At 48.1% G+C, this 17,476-nt stretch overlaps 2 protein-coding genes across 2 annotated transcripts; one reads left to right on the top strand and one right to left on the bottom strand.

The window, feature by feature from the left end:
- Window positions 1-4,259: 4,259 nt before the first annotated feature.
- Window positions 4,260-11,318, top strand: LOC123145147 (ABC transporter B family member 10). Its single transcript, XM_044564477.1, has 9 exons — window positions 4,260-4,783; window positions 4,901-4,955; window positions 5,090-5,265; window positions 7,359-7,819; window positions 7,923-8,831; window positions 8,919-9,579; window positions 9,672-9,919; window positions 10,008-10,420; window positions 10,505-11,318. Exons 1-9 carry the CDS (start codon window positions 4,493-4,495, stop codon window positions 11,074-11,076), a joined length of 3,786 nt encoding a protein of 1,261 aa, XP_044420412.1. The 5' UTR covers window positions 4,260-4,492; the 3' UTR covers window positions 11,077-11,318.
- Window positions 11,319-11,904: 586 nt separating this feature from the next.
- LOC123145148 (ubiquitin carboxyl-terminal hydrolase 21) lies at window positions 11,905-16,980 on the bottom strand. Its single transcript, XM_044564478.1, has 15 exons — window positions 16,640-16,980; window positions 16,063-16,146; window positions 15,896-15,955; window positions 15,725-15,802; window positions 15,503-15,610; window positions 15,033-15,107; window positions 14,781-14,858; window positions 14,597-14,674; window positions 14,387-14,507; window positions 14,180-14,290; window positions 13,790-13,962; window positions 13,381-13,716; window positions 13,181-13,297; window positions 12,640-13,108; window positions 11,905-12,367 (listed from the first exon to the last, which is right to left on the bottom strand). The coding sequence occupies exons 1-15, from the start codon at window positions 16,688-16,690 to the stop codon at window positions 12,087-12,089; spliced, it is 2,220 nt and encodes a 739-aa protein (XP_044420413.1). The 5' UTR covers window positions 16,691-16,980; the 3' UTR covers window positions 11,905-12,086.
- Between the last annotated feature and the right edge of the window lie 496 nt (window positions 16,981-17,476).

Genomic DNA, 17,476 nt, shown 5'->3' with positions numbered 1-17,476 from the left:
CGCTTTGGTCGCGGCGGTGGCTAGGACCAGCAGGGAGGCGAGCGGGACAGGTGCGGGAGGGGGCCGGAGTGGCCAGAGTGGCGCGGTGCGCGCGGGCGGCGGTAGCGGCCGCGGTGACGAGCGCGAGCGCGCGCGCAGGCGGGGTCACGCGAGGGAGAGAGAGAGAGGGAGCGAGGGCGCGTGGAGACGAGCGCGGCGGCGGGGCTCACATTGGGGCGTAGGGAACGGGGCAGTGGGTGTCGAGGTGGGGGACGGGGACGACGGCGTCGATGCAGAAGAGGCAGACCAGCGAGGGAGCGCTCCGGTGAGGCCGTCCGACGAGGAGCTCCGGCAGCGACGGCGTCCTGGCGTGGGGTCGGCAGTCTCCTCTCGATCCCGATCCAAATCGGGGGAGAGGGGGGAGATATTTCGTGGGGGGGAAGTGTCGGTGGGGGGTTCGGGGTCCAGGGGGTTAAGGGAATGGGTGGGCTGGCCGGCTGGGCCTGGGGGGTTGGCCCAGTTGGGCCACGGTCCAGGGGTTTTCTTCTTTCTTTCTTTTTTACACTTTTGTTTTGTTTTCTGTTTTTTCAAAAATGTTTAGCACCTAATTGATTTTTATAAAATATGGGAGCTAGCTCATAAATTGGAGTGCATTAGATCCTAGCACCAAAAACTAGTCTGGGTGAAATACCATTTCACATTAGATTTAGATTAATTAAAAGGTTATTAAATAATGTATTCAGCCACTGTTTGAGGTTGTTTAAATGACTTATCAAATTTCAATAATGTTGTTTACAATTTTATCCTAGCCTCTGATTTATCTACTATCTATTGAACATTTTAGTTTTAATATTTGAAAACTTTTATTGTTTGCTTGATTTTGAATTTTGAATTATAATCGGTTTCGGACTAACACCAGGTTAATAACAGTAATCATGGTGACGTGGCATCGTTAACAGAGGTTTACTGTAGCTTAATTATCCGGGCGTCACAGAGTGTGCGGCCTTCGTGGCGGGGTCCATCCACCCGTCCTCGGACGGCACAATCTGCTCCGGATTGAGGGCCGGAGTAGCCACAGGTGTGATCTCCCGAACACCGTCTGACGGCAGAGCTAAGTCATGCTCGTCGTGATTGTGCGGCGCACCTGACATGGGCTCGAATCCGTCAAAGATCAAGTCTTCACGGATGTCGGCAGTATAGTTTAAGTTTCCAAACCTGACCTGACGGCCAGGGGCGTAGCTTTCGATCTGCTCCAGATGGCCAAGCGAGTTGGGTCGCAGTACGAAGCCACCGAATACGAAGATCTGTCCGGGGAGGAAAGCCTCACCCTGGATCGCATCGTTGTCGATGATCGAAGGAGCCATCAAGCCTTATGGTGACGGAACAGTGGAACTCTCAATGAAAGCACCAATGTCGGTGTCAAAACCGGCGGATCTCGGGTAGGGGGTCCCGAACTGTGCGTCTAAGGCGGATGGTAACAGGAGGCGGGGGACACAATGTTTACCCAGGTTCGGGCCCTCTCGGTGGAGGTAATACCCTACTTCCTGCTTGATTGATCTTGATGATATGAGTATTACAAGAGTTGATCTACCACGAGATCGTAGAGGCTAAACCCTAGAAGCTAGCCTATGGTTATGATTGTTGTTGTCCTACGGACTAAACCCTCCGGTTTATATAGACACCGGAGGGGGCTAGGGTTACACAGAGTCGGTTACAAGGGAGGAGATTTACATATCCGAATCGCCAAGCTTGCCTTCCACGCCAAGGAGAGTCCCATCCGGACACGGGACGAAGTCTTCAATCTTGTATCTTCGTAGTCCAACAGTCCGGCCGAAGTATATAGTCCGGCTGTCCGAGGACCCCCTAACCCAGGACTCCCTCAGCGGCAGCCTCGGCGTTGTCCTGGCCTTCTTCTTGGCGGTGGTGTCTTAGACCATGGTGTCGACGCTCAGAAAGTAAAGGACAGAAACGGGGACGGATCGGGAGCAGTCGCGTCGAGACCCTCCCCAAAAAGCTTATTGTCGTTCTCCCACCACTTGCCATGCATCTAAATGGGCCTTAGAGATTAACTAGGGATTATTGTCTTATAAACGTGTTTATAATCCAACAAATTACCGTAGAACAATTGTTCTACTATTTCTGCTTCAAAAAATACCTACTGTATATCCATACCCGATGGATTTTCATCAGTTTGGATATAAGCATAGTTTTCTGCCCATGGATTTTTTTCATAGGCGGGCAGAGAATGTCTCTATGGATTTGGTTATGGATTTCCGGCTGTAGTTTAACGAAAATGAGAGAAGGGGGCTCTCATTTTATCTATACCTACTAATAAAAGAAATAGGTATTCTTAGTCCGTTTTGCTATTTTATAGAAAATTCCCTAATGTTCCTGACATTAAACCCGCAATACATATCAAATGTTTTTTTAAATACTCATACTCCCTCCGTTTCTTTTCAGTCTGCATATAAGATTTGGTAAAAGTCAAACTTTGCAAAGTTTGACCAACTTTGTAGAAAAAAATATCAACATCTGCAATACTAAAGCTATATGGTATGAAAATTAATTTCATAATGCATGTAACAATATTGATTTCATATTGTGAATCTTGATATTTTTGTCTATAAACCTAGTCAAAGTTAACAAAGTTTGACTTTGACCAAATCTTATATGCAGACTAAAAAAATGAAGGGAGTATATTCTAAACCGTAACTCCAAATTTAACATGTTATATATGGAATTTTATTAGAAAAATATGTAGAATCTGAATATGATGTTATTTTACCTGTTAACAATTTAAAAAATACTTTCTAGGCTGCAATGTTAATCAACAATGCATTATCCGTCTTTTTTTCATACCGGTACTGATAGTCTGTTTTGCTATTTTATAGAAAACCCCCTAATGTTTCTGACATTAAACCCGCAATACATATCAAATGTTTTTTAAAATATTTATATCTTCTAAACCGTAACTCCAAATTTAACATGTTATATATGGAATTTAATTAGAAAAATATAAAGAATCTGGATATGATGTTATTTTACCTGTTAACAATTTAAAAAAATACTATCTAGGCTGCAATGTTAATCAACGGTGCATTATCCGTCTTTTTTCATACCCGTACTGATTCAGATTGGGATGAACACCTCAGCAAAATCAGGATTGGACATGAAATTGAAGATAAATTTGCTAGAGACACCCAACAAATAAGGACATGCATGGCAAGAAATAAAAGAACGACCCAATAAAGATAGGATGTCCGCTATAAAAGAAATAAAAGAGAAATGTAGAGGAGATCCGACAAAGATGAGATGTCGCGCTATTCTCCTATATATAAGAAGAAGAAAAGGAGGACATGCATGAATAAAAGAAGGTAAAAAAGAGGCATGCATGACAAAAAATAAAATAAAAGACAAGTTTGATAAGATATAAATAGTGATGAAACAGGGACCAATACCTATTACATGTATGACAAGAAATAGTGATAAAATAGGGGCGCAAGTACCTGCGTCCATAGGAGACCATATAAAAATGTTCTTTTCCAGACAAAAAAACTCTTTTTATGATTAAAAAATCATGTATCTTTTTAACAAGCTTTTTAACAACTCTTCATGTATTTAAGAAATATGCATATGAAAAAAAGTGTTCAAGAGTTACCATAAGTTGGCGATTCTTAAACTGAAAACTGTCAATGATGCAGACATGTCTATGTAGTGTGCTAATATGTTATCGTATGTTTTTGTCATTTTTCTTTACTCGCCCATAACAACAACCCATTCCAAACATGACATGAATAAATGCATGTCACTTTTTTTCGAAAAGGAAATGCATGATCACTTGCCCCTTTCTTTGTATGGATTAAATCTACATGCAAGTCATGTTGAAATAAAACACCTGTAGAATCTTAAACTGCACTTTTATAGGTTAAGATCATCTTTGTTTCGGCCGCAGCTACAAAGTCTCACATTATAAACTTTTTTTAAAATTAAGAGCGTGTGATATATTTTTTCTCCAGTTGCAACGGACGTGGCTTTTTTTTTGCTAGTATACATAAAAATGCACGCATATTAATTAATCTTGGTCAGCCCACCAAACTGCAGTGAAGAGACTTCTGAAGCTCTGACATGAGGTTAACTTTGTAGCCGAATCCAACGGCAGCTCTCAGACAAATCCCCTCCACCACTGCACCAGCTTGGGCCTGACGCTGTGGCCCTAGGAGCGATCGAGTCAATTTAACTGCCGAACCCCTTCGACCCTGCTCAGCTGCTGTGCTCTACCACGCGGATCGCCTCTTCGGCGGTGGCCTACGGCTACCTACGCAGGCGCACGGCGCGCCCACAGCTAACATGGAGGCAAGTTACAACCACTCCAACGGGTGTCCAAGCCAGTCTTTAAAGCCCTACCTTCCCACGCACACACGCGCAGATCCTTCTCCACCCACAGTCTCAATCACAACGAACGAGCACGGCTCGACCCATCGATCTCAGCCGTGGAGCCAGTGAGGACGACGACATGAGCTCGTCGGTGCACGGCGCCGGCCAGAACCAGAGCGAGGCGGGAGGCGGCGGCGGCGATAATGGCAGAAAGAAGGCGGGGGCGGATGAGAAGGTGGAGAAGGTGCCGTTCCTGAAGCTCTTCTCGTTCGCGGACCGGTGGGACTACCTGCTGATGGCGGTGGGCTCGGTGGGCGCGTGCGCGCACGGCGCCTCCGTGCCCGTCTTCTTCATCTTCTTCGGCAAGCTCATCAACATCATCGGCATCGCCTCCTTCTTCCCCGCCATGGTCTCCGGCCGCGTCGCCAAGGTACGTGCCCCCATGCACAAACTTGCATTGATTGGCTCCTTTAGTTATCCGGCCAGCGACGACGGCGGTGGTAGGTTAACCATTGTTTCTGTTTCGGCCGTCGTTTTCGTTTCGCAGTACTCGCTGGACTTCGTGTACCTGGGCGTGGTCATCCTCTTCTCGTCGTGGACCGGTGAGCGCGTCCTCCTCAATGAAACCGAGCCGGCCTTGTCCGGATGCACATCTGTGCAAAGGAGACAAATACGCAAAATGTTAGTAGTACGTGCTCTCATCACACGCATGGCTCCATGCGCTTGCTTGCTGCAGAGGTGGCGTGCTGGATGCACACGGGGGAGCGGCAGGCGGCGAAGATGCGGCTGGCGTACCTGCGGTCGATGCTGGACCAGGACATCGCCGTCTTCGACACCGAGGCGTCCACCGGCGAGGTCATCAACGCCATCACCAGCGACGTCCTCGTCGTCCAGGACGCCATCTCCGAGAAGGTGCGTACGCTCCTCCACTCCATGCATGCGCGTGCTGCCGCCTTTCTTGCCGTTGCGCGGCCCATGCCAAACCGGCCGGCCGGAGAGAGAAGCGGGGATGGTGGTGAGCTCACTCCAGTCCATAGGGTGGGGAGTTATGAGAGTTGGTGAAGGGCATTGAAGGCGTTGCGGGTGCAGGACAGCGGGAGGAGGATCAAGTCATCGATCGAACCACTATACGCTACAGCTCCGTCGTGTAGATTGGATTCTACGTCACGGGATACACTTCCGGTCGAATTCCACCCGTCTTTGCTCTCCCTCCAACTGAATTTCACGTCAGGCGCGAGTGCGTGACACAGCTGCGATGCATATTCAGGCACACGCATCTCTCCCCCTCCAAAAACAAGTTGTAGATGAAAGATTTTCAAAATCAAATGCGACTGGTTTGTCATTAAAATTTGCATCGGTACGTACGTACGTACAACATCTTCTCCCATGCATCCAGTAACTTCCTTTGATAAAATATTTAAAACTTTCAAGTCCGGTGAAATGTGAATTTTCACCAGATTCATATTCCCAACTCATTTGTACTGTCTACGGGAAACTCGTTGCTTAGTCTACCCGCCACTTTTTTTTCCTACACTGCAAAGAGATAAATGTGATTTGATGCATGACTCTGTCTCTCTCTTTCCAGATTGACATAGATCACAATAAATGAACGTCTTGATCCACCGACTGTTTAGATAGAGCACAACGCGCACGCACTGTTCCCATCTGTCCTACTGTAGTGGCCTGATCTGATCTGGGCACACGACCTATATATGCATGCTTATTTATGACCAGTGGACGGTTTATGTTGCAATAGCAAGAGTTCTCTATCATGAGCTGGCTATCACTGTCTGTCATAAAAATTCTCAACTCTTTTCTACAGTCGTATTGGCCACTCTAGCCATAAATAAAATCGTACGGTCGTACCAAGGGCAAAAATGAATACACTCCTTCAAGTAGAAAGAGCACTGCTATGAAATTCCTATACACACGACATTGTGTGCACGATTCCTACACGACAGCATATATCACATCCTCCAATGCATGTATCAAAGTGCAAGCAAACGGCTGGATTACCCGTCGTGCAGCTGTCGTGCAAACATGCATTGTCCGCACAACAGTTCCGACGTAGAAATGTTCCCCTTCGGGTAATTATTCAAAAAAATGGCCGATGTTTAGTGGTTTTGCCCCGTTAACATTATGAGGATTGGTTTTTACAAAATACAAGGGGTTAGAAGTCCGGTCCTGTCATAAGATCGGACTAATCTAGAAAATCAAATAGTCGCGATATTTTTTCCACATTTTCGGAGGATTCTCAGAAGTTCTAGAAAGAAATGATATTAAAATCCAAGCAAAGACATAGAACATACCCTCTCTAACATGTGATACATTTTCAGAGGTTTCTAAGTTACAAACTACTGCACCAAGTTATGCGGAAAATATAATTTACACTTGTAGTCATTTGTTCATTTTGTGCACATAACAAGGCTTTTTTATATACTTGTGTGCGACGACATCGTTCGGTTTAATCAACAAGCTATGGTACTACATGATCCATAAGTTGTCACCATTGTAATTCTTTTTCTTTTGGGGCAAGTCTTTTTTTCTATCAAGGACTGTTCATGGTAATTGTAATTCATGAAAAAAAATGATACTCCATCCGGTCCATATTAATTGTCATTGATTTAGTAAAAAAAAATGGAGTAGAAAAAAAATGTTTTCTCTGCTTCGAGGAGAATTCTAGTGGTCATCCTGATAAACGTCGCACGTACATGTCGATCTTGTTGCTTCTGTTCTTGTGGACTCTGCTCCCCATGATACTCTGTGGGGCCGGCATGAGAGGATCGCTCACCGTCAGATCTTAATCCCACGGCCTTCTGCAGACCTTCACACCTCGCAGAGGCGAGAGCCTGACCAGCTGCTGCTACTTTTTTTTCTCTTTTTTTTTTTTGCAAGACCAGCTGCTGCTGCTACTTCACCAGTTGACCGGTCAAGTTCACCCTTGCAGTCTCGGTGAACATTTTGTTCGTGCTGACAAATTAAGCCGTGCGTCCGTGTCGCCGCAGGTGGGCAACTTCATGCACTACATCAGCCGGTTCCTGGCCGGGTTCGCCATCGGCTTCTCGCGCGTGTGGCAGATCAGCCTGGTCACGCTCGCCATCGTCCCGCTCATCGCCATCGCCGGCGGCACCTACGCCTACGTCACCATCGGCCTCATGGCGCGCGTCCGCAAGTCCTACGTCAAGGCCGGCGAGATCGCGGAGGAGGTGATCGGCAACGTGCGGACTGTGCAGGCCTTCGTCGGCGAGGAGAAGGCCGTGAGGACGTACCGAGAGGCGCTGCTGCGGACGTACAAGTACGGCAAGCGGGGCGGCCTCGCCAAGGGCCTCGGCCTCGGCTCCATGCACTCGGTGCTCTTCCTCTCCTGGGCGCTGCTCGTCTGGTTCACCGGCATCGTCGTCCACAAGCGCATCTCCAACGGCGGCGAGTCCTTCACCACCATGCTCAACGTCGTCATCGCCGGCCTGTGAGTACAGTACACTACAGTACAGACCTTCATTCCTACATCCATGTCGACCATGCTATTGCTAGCTAACGGGTGGCAATCATGTGCAATGTACGTCGCGCAGGTCGCTTGGCCAGGCGGCGCCCAACATATCGACGTTCCTCCGGGCGAGGACGGCGGCGTACCCGATCTTCCAGATGATCGAGAGGAGCTCCAGGGCCGGGCGCACGCTGCAGGCGGTGGAGGGCAACATCCACTTCCGCGACGTGCGGTTCGCGTACCCGTCCCGCCCGGACGTGGTCATCCTCGACCGCCTCAGCCTGGACTTCCCGGCCGGCAAGATCGTCGCCCTCGTCGGCGGGAGCGGCTCCGGCAAGAGCACCGTGGTCTCCCTCATCGAGCGCTTCTACGAGCCGCTCTCGGGCGCGGTCCTCCTCGACGGGCACGACATCAAGGACCTGGACGTCAAGTGGCTGCGCGGGCAGATCGGGCTCGTCAACCAGGAGCCGGCGCTGTTCGCGACGAGCATCCGGGAGAACATACTCTACGGCAAGAGCAACGCCACCGCAGACGAGATCGACCACGCGGCGAAGCTGTCGGAGGCCATCACCTTCATCAACAACCTCCCCGAGCGGTACGAGACGCAGGTCGGGGAGCGCGGGATACAGCTCTCGGGAGGGCAGAAGCAGCGGATCGCCATCTCGAGGGCGATACTCAAGAACCCGTCCATACTGCTCCTCGACGAGGCCACCAGCGCGCTCGACGCCGAGTCCGAGAAGAGCGTGCAGGAGGCGCTGGACCGCGTCATGGTCGGCCGCACCACCGTGGTGATCGCGCACCGCCTCTCCACCATCAGGAACGCCGACACCATCGCCGTCGTGGACGGGGGGAGGATCGTCGAGACCGGCACGCACGAGCAGCTCATGGCCAACCCTCTCAGCGCCTACTCGTCGCTGATCCAGCTGCAGGAGGCTGCTCAGCATCAGCGCAAGCCTTCTTTCTCGCACAGCACGAGCATCACCAGGCCACTAAGGCACGTGTCTGTACATGGCATCAACATTGTTTCCTGCAGGTGGTCAGCGTGAGCTAACTAATAGTCATTTTAACATGGTTTCATCAGTTTCAAGTATTCAAGGGAGCTGTCAAGGACGAGCAGGGGTGGCAGCTTCCGCTCCGACAAGGACTCGATAAGCCGGTACGGCGGCGTGGAGGCGAACGACGAAGGGCAGGGCAAGGGGAAGCCCGTGTCCATGAAGAAGCTCTACTCCATGGTGCGGCCGGACTGGGTGTTCGGCGTGTCGGGCACCATCAGCGCGTTCGTGGCGGGCGCCCAGATGCCGCTCTTCGCCCTGGGCGTGACGCAGGCGCTGGTGTCCTACTACATGGGGTGGGAGACCACCAAGAGGGAGGTGCGCAAGATCGCCACGCTCTTCTGCTGCGGCGCCGTGCTCACCGTGGTGTTCCACGTGATCGAGCACCTCAGCTTCGGCATCATGGGCGAGCGGCTCACGCTGCGCGTCCGGGAGAAGATGTTCGCCGCCATCCTGCGGAACGAGATCGGGTGGTTCGACAGCACCAGCCACACCAGCTCGATGCTGGCGTCGCGGCTCGAGACCGACGCCACGCTGGTGCGCACCATCGTCGTCGACCGCTCCACCATCCTGCTGCAGAACGTCGGCATGATCGTCACCTCGCTCATCATCGCCTTCATACTCAACTGGAGGATTACGCTGGTCGTGCTTGCCACGTATCCCCTCATGGTCAGCGGCCACATCAGTGAGGTGAACGCAGCTTCTTAATTTTCATCAGCTGCCACATATCCAACACTTCTTTGGCCTAATGAGACGATCTTGATTATGATGTGCTGCAACAGAAAATGTTCATGAAAGGATACGGAGGCAACCTCGGCAAGTCGTATCTGAAGGCAAACATGCTCGCCGCCGAGGCGGTGAGCAACATGAGGACGGTGGCCGCCTTTTGCGCAGAGGAGAAGGTGATAAAGCTCTACGCTGACGAGCTCAAGGAGCCGGGTAAGCGGTCCTTCCGGCGAGGGCAGGGAGCCGGCGTCTTCTATGGAGTCTCTCAGTTCTTCCTCTTCTCTTCCTATGCGCTGGCTTTATGGTAAGTAAATTGTTACAGAAACACAGCCCAGCTCATTCTAAATCTGTTGTACTCCAAGAGCAACTGGTGAAATGTTTGAAAATTTCAGGTACGGTTCGCACCTGATGAGCAAGGAGTTGGCCACCTTCAGGTCTGTGATGAAGTCCTTCATGGTGCTCATAGTGACAGCGCTGGCAATGGGCGAGACGCTGGCGATGGCGCCGGACATCATCAAGGGGAACCAGATGGCGTCCTCGGTGTTCGAGATCCTGGACAGGAAGACCGAGGTCCAGATCGATACCGGCGACGACATCAAGAAGGTGGAGGGAGTGATCCAACTGCGGGACGTTGAATTCCGGTACCCGTCGAGGTCGGAGGTGGCCGTGTTCAAAGGGCTCGACCTCCTGATGAAGGCCGGCAAGAGCATGGCGCTCGTCGGGATGAGCGGCTCCGGCAAGAGCACCGTTCTTTCACTCATCCTCCGCTTCTACGATCCTATCGCCGGAAAAGTCTTGATCGATGGTATTTTGCTGTACAAATTTCAAACATGACAGCTCCTGTTCCAGATGAGCGGAGCTGAACAAAGTACAATGATGGGTTTTGCAGGAAAGGACATTAAGAAGCTTAAGCTGAAGTCGCTGAGGAGGCACATCGGCCTGGTGCAGCAAGAGCCGGCGCTGTTCGCGACGACGATCTACGAAAACATCCTCTACGGCAAGGACGGCGCGACGGAGGCCGAGGTCATCGAGGCGGCGAAGCTGGCGAACGCGCACACCTTCATCAGCTCACTGCCGGAGGGGTACCAGACCAAGGTCGGGGAGCGCGGCGTGCAGCTGTCGGGTGGGCAGAAGCAGCGCATCGCCATCGCACGCGCCATCGTCAAGGACCCGGCCATCCTGCTCCTGGACGAGGCAACGAGCGCGCTGGACATGGAGTCGGAGCGCGTGGTGCAGCAGGCTCTGGACAGGGTGATGAAGAACCGGACCACTGTGATGGTGGCGCACCGGCTGTCAACGATCAAGAACGCCGACGTCATCTCGGTGATCCAGGACGGCAAGATCATCGAGCAGGGGGATCACCAGCACCTCATCGAAAACAAGAATGGTGCCTACCACAAGCTCGTCAACTTGCAGCAGCAGCAGCAGCAGCAACAGCTGCAGGAGGGCCAGAGCTCATGAGCTCCCTGGAGAAGAACGATGTGCTTCTGTATCCAGCCGTCTCTTTCATGGCTTCCCTCAAGTACATCGAATGTAAAAGCTGTGCTCTACATTTTCTTTTTCTTAAAGTGCGTGTTCACCATTATACAGGGAGAAGTGCTCTGATGTTGATTTCTTTGTAGCAGTAGATAGTAATAACAAAGTTTCATTTAGGATATATATATATATGCATGTTGCTGGGTGATAAAAGTTCCTTTTAATTATATAGCATCACAGCCCCTGCTCCATTCAATTGAAGCGAGTGGTAAACGTTGCGTTACACTTCATAATTTTTTCTTTAGCCCCAAGTTGTTCTTTGCTACTCACTCCATCTGGAAATACTTGTCGGAGAAATATTTCCAGAGAGAGGGAGTACTTTTTTTAGCAATGGGTTTCCCCCGATTTTCATTACTGAAAACCATCAAGTATCTTACAGACAACTGACAAAACATAGAGAGGGGAAAATATAACAGCAGCATAGAATCCTAGCACCAGCCAGTACAGGCAATACAAGAAGCTTTTCAGCAAACTACAGCAAACAGCCCGAATAAACTTGACTGGATGCAGAAATTCTGTAATATGGTGAACAGGCTTTGTTCTTTGCTACTTATCTCTTTTTCTCCAGTAATCAGTATTTTTGCCCAGGAAAAGAAACAAAGTTTGTACCGGTGCAGCCTGTATTTGACTGGTGGATTACACTGTCAGTACAGGATTGACTGTGTCAAACAAGCTGCTAAAAAATGACACATGGGCCTGGACCAGGTTAAATTCAACTGAACCAAACAAAGCCTAAACAAAATGGCCAGTGACTCAAGCAAAAATATATTTTATATATATAGGCAAGGAATTCCATATCAGAAAGCAGAAAAGAAAATCTTAGCCTAAACTCGCAAGCTCTATTGCATCCTGAGTTGATCCCCAAGAAAAAGGATGGATTGGAAACTACGTACAGCAAAAGGATTTTAGACATTCTAACCTGACTAGAAAAATAATTAGTACTGAAGAACTGCCACCGAGTTGGTGTCCAGCTTTCTCTTCTTCTTGCCCAGAGGGTCACTTCGAGAGCCCCTGCGGGGCTCCTGCGCAACATTCTGCTGAGAGATCATGCAGTCCAGCAAGCCTTTTCTTCGTGCAGATGGCATGCCCCTCATCAACCGTGTTGCATTTTTGTCCACACTAGGGCCCTTCACAGATTTAGATGCAGAAGCAGCCTTCGGTTTCTTCACCTTTGGTTGATGCTCAGACTTCGGCATCAGAGGAGTGTCCTTGTCATCTGCAAATGAGACATACAGAACAGGGAAATTAATCCTTCTTTTCTTTTAAAATAAACTAATATATAAATTGGAATAGCATGTAACATAATGAACAGACAGATGATTATGGAACTAGAACCACATTCTCTACAGTTTGTTCACTTGCCATTAAATTGTTATATGTATACTATGACAACCAGATCCTAAATTGAGGATGCACCAGGGATTGTACTGCAATGCACTTGTTTGCATAACATAAGACAGATGATTGTCGTTGAAAATAAAACCTTACCAAATTCCTCAAACTTAAACACCTCAAAGTCATCAACAGAGATCATTCGCTTGGGACATGGAGGTGGAGTTGATGGTCTCTCCAGATTGGTGATTTCTGAAGCACTAGGGGCATGCCTCCTCCCCACATCATCTTGGAAAGATGCTCTGAGTGGACTGATTCTGAGTGGAGTGGTTTCTTCTTTTTTGTTTGTGCTGTTGGAAGCATCAACTGAAGATCTCTTAGTTGGTTCCTCGGCAAGGAGAGATGTTTTGCATTCACTTGTTTCACCAATCTCAAACTTATCGCCAGGACTTCTATTACTGGAAGTTAAACGGTCTGCATCTATATTATCCAAAACTGACACAGGAGATGCACCACTCCTGGCCTCCTCTAGCAAACTTGAGAACCACGGAAACATGCCCTGCCTAACATAGAAGAGTATATATGCTTCCTGGTTTAGTGCACACGTCTCAGTAATAGAATCAACCTGCAACACAAGTGTGATTATTACAAGGTGAAAAGATGTCTCATAAAAGCAAGCGCAACTAATGGCACCTACATTGGAGTCATTCATCAAGTGCCAGGTGCTTGGTGAAGAACGAATAGTGCACACATAATGGCCATAGTTAGGTAAGCCAGAATGCTCAACAACACCGTAAAGATCATACATTAGTTCCTGAAGCATGTGAAAATACAAAAAAAAACATCAAATTATGTCTTCATGGTAAGCCTACCAGCAGAGAATAGCATAAAACTAACCTCCTTGTCTGGATTATTGTGGAAAGGCTTCAAATCAAGTTCTGATGGGTATGCCACATGTTTGTCAATCTTTTCAATGGAGTTGTCAAGGGTGGTGAAGCGCTTGAGTTGAAATGCGATGACATCAGGTGCTTTATCAAGCACAAGCCGCTTATCCTTACAAACTTGAACTTTACAACTTTCACAGGTGAGCTTGTTCTCATCGTCACCAACTTGCTCCACCTTGGTAAAAGATTCCAAAGCAGCAACAAGGTCATCAACCTGATCAATCTCTAAGCTGAGATCCAGGAAGGGCTCAAATGTCTCCGAACAGTGACCACAATCACGGCATGTCAACTATGCAAGAAGAATAGCATTAGTTGAAAGACAACCACAAAGAGAAACAAATATGCAATGACAGAGTACATACCTGGCTTTTAAGCCGACCACCAAACACCTGTTTGACAATACTTTCCTCATCAAAAGATGAGGGCTTCCCCTTTGACTTGGGATCAAGGGTGCATTTGTGCAAGTTATCCAGCAAGCAACGAAGGAACTCATGTGCATCCTCTTGCTGTCCTGGTCTAAAATCTGACGATAATTCTGGCAAGTCTTCGTCAAGGAATCCAACAAAATTCATAACATTGTCGCCAAATGGAAATACTTCGAATAGTAGCAAGATGTAAGAATTTAATATAAAGTCAAGAGAAAGCATGCACATTTCAGGGTGCAAAATCAGGGAAAATGACCATGAATGCTGACAACACTAATTTGAGATGAAATTAATAGATAAGGCATAGAACTCAAAAGCAAAGGATACTGCTTAAATTATCTTTGAACCTCGCTGGCACTAAAACAGCTCCAGACCTTCGAATTGATTCTTCAATGTGTTCTTTAAGGGCGCAAAAGGAACAGAACCCATCTTCATCATCTGGAAGGTAGCAATAGAATGAATCATGTAAAGCAAAATAAAAAAGATTCAGGACACTTTCACACAATTAAAATGATTATCAGAAACCATCCATACATGAGCATGGAGTAGAGTGGTCAGTGCAGCGGAGCTTCTTAAAAAGTGGGACAGTATGAGTAATGCACTGAAGAGTTGCATTTAAGAAGCATGTGTTCCCCATATTCCGAAGACCAGCTCCCTGCATATGGAGAATATTTTGTAACAAATTAAAAATGACCAAAACATGACACTAGCATATCAAAACTTGGCAAAGAATATATTGCATACCACTGACTGGGGTTGTCTGAAGCGAGAAAAAAACAAGGAGAGCGGCTTATTTTCATTGTCAGAAGGTTCAAGGGCACACTGTTAAGCAGAAGCGGTCAGTACAATTGTCACAAACAATGCAAGGAAAGGTCTAATCTGAAATATTGCATGATAAATGTCAGTAAGATAATAGAATGCCACTTACATTTGAGCTCCAATGCTTAGTGTTACGAAGGGGTGGTGAGTGCTGCTTAGTATCCGCCCCCCATTTTTTGATTTCATCCTGCAGCAGTACCAACAAAAAAAGTAGGGAATGTTATACACCTAAAAGAAAAATCATTTGACAAACATATTCCAACCACAGTTTATCATGTATATCATTAAGCACACATAATTGGATCACATGCTCCACAAGGACTTTAGGTAGAAATGCAGATGTATACAGTGAAAAACTTACAACAGAACTGGGTTCATCTGTGATAAGGGGTTCTGACTGCTGCCTTGTTTCCCCATCTAGGACACCTGAGTCATCCTAAAATAGCAACCACCAAAACAGAAGACAGGGTTAAAGAACTGTTACATACAAAAGGACTCCATGCAGGAATGCCACATACAACTAAATTCAGGATACCATATGTAAGTGAAGTGCATATGAGCTGGCTGCATGGTAATAGGTTTTGGCAGCACAAGCTTTAAGTCTTGTGAATTGCCAAAACTCAGGAAAACTGTTTTTAGATAAAAGGCTTGTAAGTGGCCGAGTTACAGAAAGTTCCAGTGTGCAGAACTTAATTAAATTTGAATTTACACCAGATGTCAATTATAGGACTTTCAAATAGAATATAATGTACGCAACTGTTACGAGTTTCAACTAATAGATGGCAGAAAATGAGGCAAGTCACTGTAATTGCCAAGGTTCAAATGGCATACCAATAATTCCTCAGATTCCAGCTGAAGTTGTTCCACATCACATTCCTTATCCGTAGGTGAAGGTGGTGAACATAACTTGTTTGATTCATCTACTATAGCAGAAATGCTCTGAAACAGCACATTGATAGACACCACTTAGCAAACATCGCCATCACATGAGTTCAAACAGACTAACTGGAAAATCAAACTCTTGAATAAAGGCCTGGGGCGAAGAGAACATACCTCAGAATGGGGCTGCTGGCTATCAGGAAAAGAAGGTGCACTTGGCATGTATTCATCATCCACTGAATCCAAGCCGCTCTGTACCAGAGAAAATGCACACCATTAGAACTACCAAAATTCAATATCACACATTTGCACTAAATATGAAGGTGACAGTAGCTTCTAGCTCACAGTTTGACAAGGCTCCGTTGCTGCAGGAGCACAAACGCTATCCCAAGAATTTGAATAGCTCTGTTAAGCATAAGGGAGGACCAACATATCCAAATTAGGGTTTTGTGTATGATAGCAAAATATATTGTACAAATTTGATCAGGCATAAGCATAATTCATTATCTTACAACAGTCTGAAGCGGTTGGCACATGGAGAAGAATGGTTGGCACTGCTTACTTTTCTCATCCCCATTTTCTCGAGAGATGTCGCCCTGAGAAAACAACAATCCTTACCGTCAGATCTGCATTTACCTGACACGATACTACAAAACTACCTTTCATGAAAGGTATTGACATATTTACCACAAATAGGGCACAGCAGAAGGCTCGAATTAAAGGGAGACCAAAATTATCACCATTCTAATACGCGAAACTACGGGCAGCCCATGGCGTCAAGAGATTTTGACCAGACAAAATGATCACCATCATGATTGCTGCCGTCTACTAGAGTAACAACGACCACTAGCTAGTAAAAATGGCGGCGCGGATTAACCGAATCCGGATTCCCAGACCCACGGACAACCCCCGCTCCGACGGGGATTCGAGATTCAACCGCGCGCAAAAACAAATCACACCCTGAGTTTAGCTGCTGAGGACCTAGTCGTACCGCGCGAGGTAAAAGCTGATTACGAGACTTTGCCGGGGAGTTCTAAATCACGAACAAATCAAACACCGAAACGAACAGACCGGGCAATCGAATCTCACCTTCGCGGGGGAGGGCTGGCTCAAGCTCGCGGCGGCGTCGTCGTCCGCCATCAGTCCGGCAGCAATCGCCGGCTAGGGTTTGGCAGGGTAGGTGGCGGAGAGGTTGGTGCGAGATGGGGGAGAGGGGAGCCGCGGAAATTGGGGGGAAATCGGAAGGCGGAAGATTGTTTAGGGGATTGGAGGGAGGTGGGGAGACTAATCGAGGCGGTGGCCTGGCGGGGGATCAAAATGGCGGGCGAATTGCCCGGCGGAAGGGAGGAGAGGAGGGAAATTTTGGGGGTTTGAAACGGAGGGGGGGCGAGGCGAACTGTCGCACGCGGCGGGATAGGGGAAATGGGGAACGGGCAGGGTGGGAAAGCGGAAAACGCCCAAAATCGAGGGCGGCGGCCGACTGGGCGCTGGGGAACGTGGTGTGGTTTCCCGTTTTCGTTTCCCGCTCACTAGCCGGTCTGGTGCCGGTCTTTTGCCGCGCGCTCTCGGCGCGACAGAGCGAGGCCGGCCGACGGGTCCCGAGCAAACCTGGCCACATGGGCATGGCCCGGCTGTAAAAGGGCCTGGATGTCTGGCCATGGGGGATCGGCTCGGCACGTCAGATAGAATGTCTCTAGCAGACCCTTGAGTAAGAGCATCTTATATATGTAAAAATACCTAACTTTTGAACCGTCTGGGAAAAAAACACTGCCTCCAACAGACGGTCCATATGAAAAAAAATTGGACCGCGGCCTCCTCGTGATATAAAATACAACACCTCGCGGTGTAAATATACATCACGAGGTGCATCTGGTCCAAAACAAGTCGTCGTCCGCGAACGCCCAACCGCCACTTCATTTCCTTTTC

The sequence above is a fragment of the Triticum aestivum genome, chromosome 6D (genome assembly GCF_018294505.1).
Source record: "Triticum aestivum cultivar Chinese Spring chromosome 6D, IWGSC CS RefSeq v2.1, whole genome shotgun sequence".
NCBI classification, from domain to species: Eukaryota; Viridiplantae; Streptophyta; class Magnoliopsida; order Poales; family Poaceae; genus Triticum; species Triticum aestivum.
Note: the sequence above shows the minus strand (reverse complement) of the source record. Positions and strands in the feature narration are given on the sequence as shown.

What these genes read in the sequence shown, in the direction of transcription:
- LOC123145148 (XM_044564478.1), bottom strand. Translation starts at nt 16,690, where the DNA reads ATGGCGGACGACGACGCCGCCGCGAGCTTGAGCCAGCCCTCCCCCGCG. An exon ending in GTGGTCGGCTTAAAAGCCAG is followed by an intron (nt 13,717 to 13,789) that starts GTATGTACTCTG and finishes CTTCTTGCATAG; the next exon opens with TTGACATGCCGTGATTGTGG. An exon ending in GTTTAAGTTTGAGGAATTTG is followed by an intron (nt 12,368 to 12,639) that starts GTAAGGTTTTAT and finishes TCTCATTTGCAG; the next exon opens with ATGACAAGGACACTCCTCTG.
- LOC123145147 (XM_044564477.1), top strand. Translation starts at nt 4,493, where the DNA reads ATGAGCTCGTCGGTGCACGGCGCCGGCCAGAACCAGAGCGAGGCGGGA. An exon ending in TCAGCGGCCACATCAGTGAG is followed by an intron (nt 9,580 to 9,671) that starts GTGAACGCAGCT and finishes GTGCTGCAACAG; the next exon opens with AAAATGTTCATGAAAGGATA. An exon ending in CGGAAAAGTCTTGATCGATG is followed by an intron (nt 10,421 to 10,504) that starts GTATTTTGCTGT and finishes TGGGTTTTGCAG; the next exon opens with GAAAGGACATTAAGAAGCTT.